A 3,361-nucleotide genomic window follows, 5' to 3' on the forward strand; every position below is an offset into this window, starting at 1 on the left:
TTCATTGTTCAGATAGAAATTTTGAGAAGAAAATTGACTCAATTTCTATCATAGTTTCAGTTTCTTTGTGACAAGGACGTTTTTTAGAACGTAAAATGTGAGTATGTAGTGTTGTCATTGTTGGTAATCTAGAGGAAAATGATTTTCCTCCACACACAATTTATTATTCTCAAGTGTTTCATTTGAAAAGATGATGACAATTGTGATAATTATTCACTGTGAGTACACTCGGTTCACTTGAAAAACTTGTGAATAGTTGAATTATTATCAAAGGAAATGGATGTCAAGTTCTACTTGAACGTTGTAGAGTTTTCTTAAAATTTAGTTTAGACTATTGTAGCTAGTCGTTGTGGAAATTTCTTGAAATCTAGTTTAGAATAATGTAGTCACTGCTGTAAGTAGGCCCACAATTGATTGAATTGTGAATAGTTGAAAAATTTAGCTCAGAATATTGTAGCTAAATTTAGTTCAGAATATTGTAGCTGTTCGTTGTGGAATTTTCTTGAGATCTATTTTAGAATATTGTAGGCCTATTCACTGCTGTAAGTAGGCCTACAATAATTGATTAACTTGTGAATAGCTTAGATTGATTTTGGATGAAAATCTGATGAAAGTTGGAAACGCTTGTCAAGTATTTCTTGAATGTGTAGGCCTAGGGTTTTTTTGTTTTTTAATTTGTTTGCGATATTGTCGGCTTATTTTAGAGTGAATGCAAATTCTTCAATGTTGTTTACCATCACGAACTGCTTATTGATAAATAACTTTTTGCTATTAAAAAGTGAATGCATTTTTCTTGGATTATATTGTCAGATTGTAGATGTATTTGAAATATTCCAATTTTTTCCAGGGATAAAACCAGTTCAAACGGGATCAAAAGAAAGGCACAATGACGACGAATTATCCAGCTCTAGCCAGAAGTAAGTCTATTTTTAAGATTGTTATTATATTGAATTATAATATATAATTTTAGTGTTTTTTCAATCAACTATTATTATAAATTTTCTGGTAAGATAGCTTGCAAACGTTACTTAGTATCAGATAAAAATAATATTGCAACTGCCTAAACTTCTGAAATAAATTTTCAATTTCAAGTTCAAGATGATTTAATCTGTAATCTGATAATTTTATGAAAAAATATTGATATATTATCATTTTTTATTATTAAATCATTCAAATAAATGAATGATTTGTAATACAATAATTTTTCAAACCAAAGGACCCTGATGCATTATAAAATATAACCAGCAAAGGGGGCCTATCGCATGAGAAAACTCCAACTAATAATAATGATAATTATGATTATTATTATTAGAAAACAAAAATCCCAAGTTGAATGCTGTAAGAAACCACCCCGAAGACTTCTGCCGTAAACTGATAGTAGTCTGGTTATTATTAGAATAGGAAATTACAAGAATATTAGCTTTTATTCTCCTGTAAAAGGCCCTGTTGTTAGAACAGAAAAGTACCGTGTTAAACGATTAGCTTGTAGGCCTAATTAGTTGAATGAATGGATGAATTTATCCAATCTTGACAATACAACTTGACTGAAGAAAATTTAACGATTAACATTAGATTTTCAATAGATTAAACGTTGTGAGAATAAGAAAGTATTAAACTATTATAGCTTGTATTGGTTGAATAAATGCATGAACTTATTTCTACTCTCAACAGTACAACCGACAAAAAACAATTAAACTACCTTCGAACGTATTTGAGTTCCAACCAGATAAAATAACGTTGTGAAGGTGACCAGAATTGTTGACAGAGAAAGTTTTCAAGTTGAAAATTTGAACCCAATCAATATTTCGTTGATACTGGTCAGTTATACATTGAAAGCTCATCAAAAATTCAGCACATCCAGTGTGAAGGCTATTATATCATGTGGTAACAGCAACTATATTTATATTCACTTGAAACTGTCAGCATAAGTTAATTGGTATACTATGTATCTATATAAGGAAAGCTGATGACACTTTGAGATGACTCCTCCTATAGTGAGGTCCACGTTATAATGGCAGTGGAGAAAGATAGGCGAACAGCGTTGCCGATTCTCTCTGCCTTGATTCTGCCTTCTATAATAGAGGATAGCTGATACCGGTTAATAAAACAATATAAAAACTTGTAGTTTATTGTTAAAAACTTTAAAATATTTGAACGACTAATTACATAGCCACCTCTAATACAAGGCCGCGGCCTACGATATTGCAACGTCGCAGTGTAGGCCTAGAATCTAATACATGATTGGTGAAAAAGATCAGCTGGTATTTTTTTAAATCTTTATCACCAATCATGTATTAGATTCTAGGCTACACTGCGACGTTGCAATATCGTAGGCCGCGGCAATGTATTAGCTAGGTGGCTATGCTAATTATTATTATTATTATTATTATTAAACGAAAATCCAAATCAAATTCACAGGAAAGAAGAAGAGAAGAAGAAGAAGAAGAAGAAGAAGAAGAAGAAGAAGAAGAAGAAGAAGAAGAAGAAGAAGAAGAAGAAGAAGAATAAGAAGAAGAAGAAGAAGAAGAAGAGAGTTAAAAGAGAGAATTAGAAGAAGAAAAAGGAGAAGAAGAAGAAGACAGGAGAAGAAGATGAATGGAGAAGTTGAATGGAGAAGAAGATGAATGGAGAAGAAGAAGAATGGAGAAGAAGAAGAGAAGAAGAAGAAGAAGAAGAAGAAGAAGAAGAAGAAGAAGAAGATCTAATAATATTTGTTACTGCAAATATTGACAACAGGGTAAACAGCTAGATGGAATTTCCGTTTCAACCATAACTTAGGTCATTTTCAACTTGTTGAAATATTTTAAAGTTTCTAATAATAAAGGTTACTACATGGTTCTATACTGTCTTTATTAATTTTGTACAAAAGTAGCCTATATATAAGTGAAGTGTTTTTCTGATACCGGTAAGTGATATCTGATGTAATATCGACGGTTCATTCTTATTTAAAATTATCAATTATATTTGATTCGTCAACAAAATATATTTTTCAATGATTAAATAATAAATGTTTATTATTAAGATTGAATATTTTATTTTGTGAATTTGAAGTTTGTTTCATGTTTTTACAAAAGTTTTACTATCAATCTATCCAAATTTAAAATTGATTGTTTTATTCTAATCTATATTCTCAGATTGTGATTGGTGTAGAAAATTGAAATGGACATAGCCTATGTATAATATTTGGACAATTTGAAACTAAATTAAGAAATTGAAAAAGTTTAGGACAATAGCCTGTTTTTTCTTTTCTGATCATTGTATTGTTTATGCTAACCTAATAAATAATTATTTTGTTAATTAATTTATTACCTATATTTCTATACTGATCGGCAACGTTGCGGAGGTAGAAAAGGGCAACACT

At 30.2% G+C, this 3,361-nt stretch overlaps 1 protein-coding gene across 1 annotated transcript in view; it reads left to right on the top strand.

Annotated features, from left to right (window-relative positions):
* Positions 1–818: 818 nt before the first annotated feature.
* Positions 819–3,361, top strand: part of LOC111045982 (putative inorganic phosphate cotransporter) — a 30,053-nt gene continuing 27,510 nt past the window's right edge. The window contains 1 exon segment of the mRNA XM_039434978.1: positions 819–917. Coding sequence (XP_039290912.1) covers positions 887–917 — 31 coding nt within the window. The 5' untranslated portion in view covers positions 819–886.

This window comes from Nilaparvata lugens, chromosome 8, assembly GCF_014356525.2.
Source record: "Nilaparvata lugens isolate BPH chromosome 8, ASM1435652v1, whole genome shotgun sequence".
In the NCBI taxonomy this organism is placed as follows: Eukaryota; Metazoa; Arthropoda; class Insecta; order Hemiptera; family Delphacidae; genus Nilaparvata; species Nilaparvata lugens.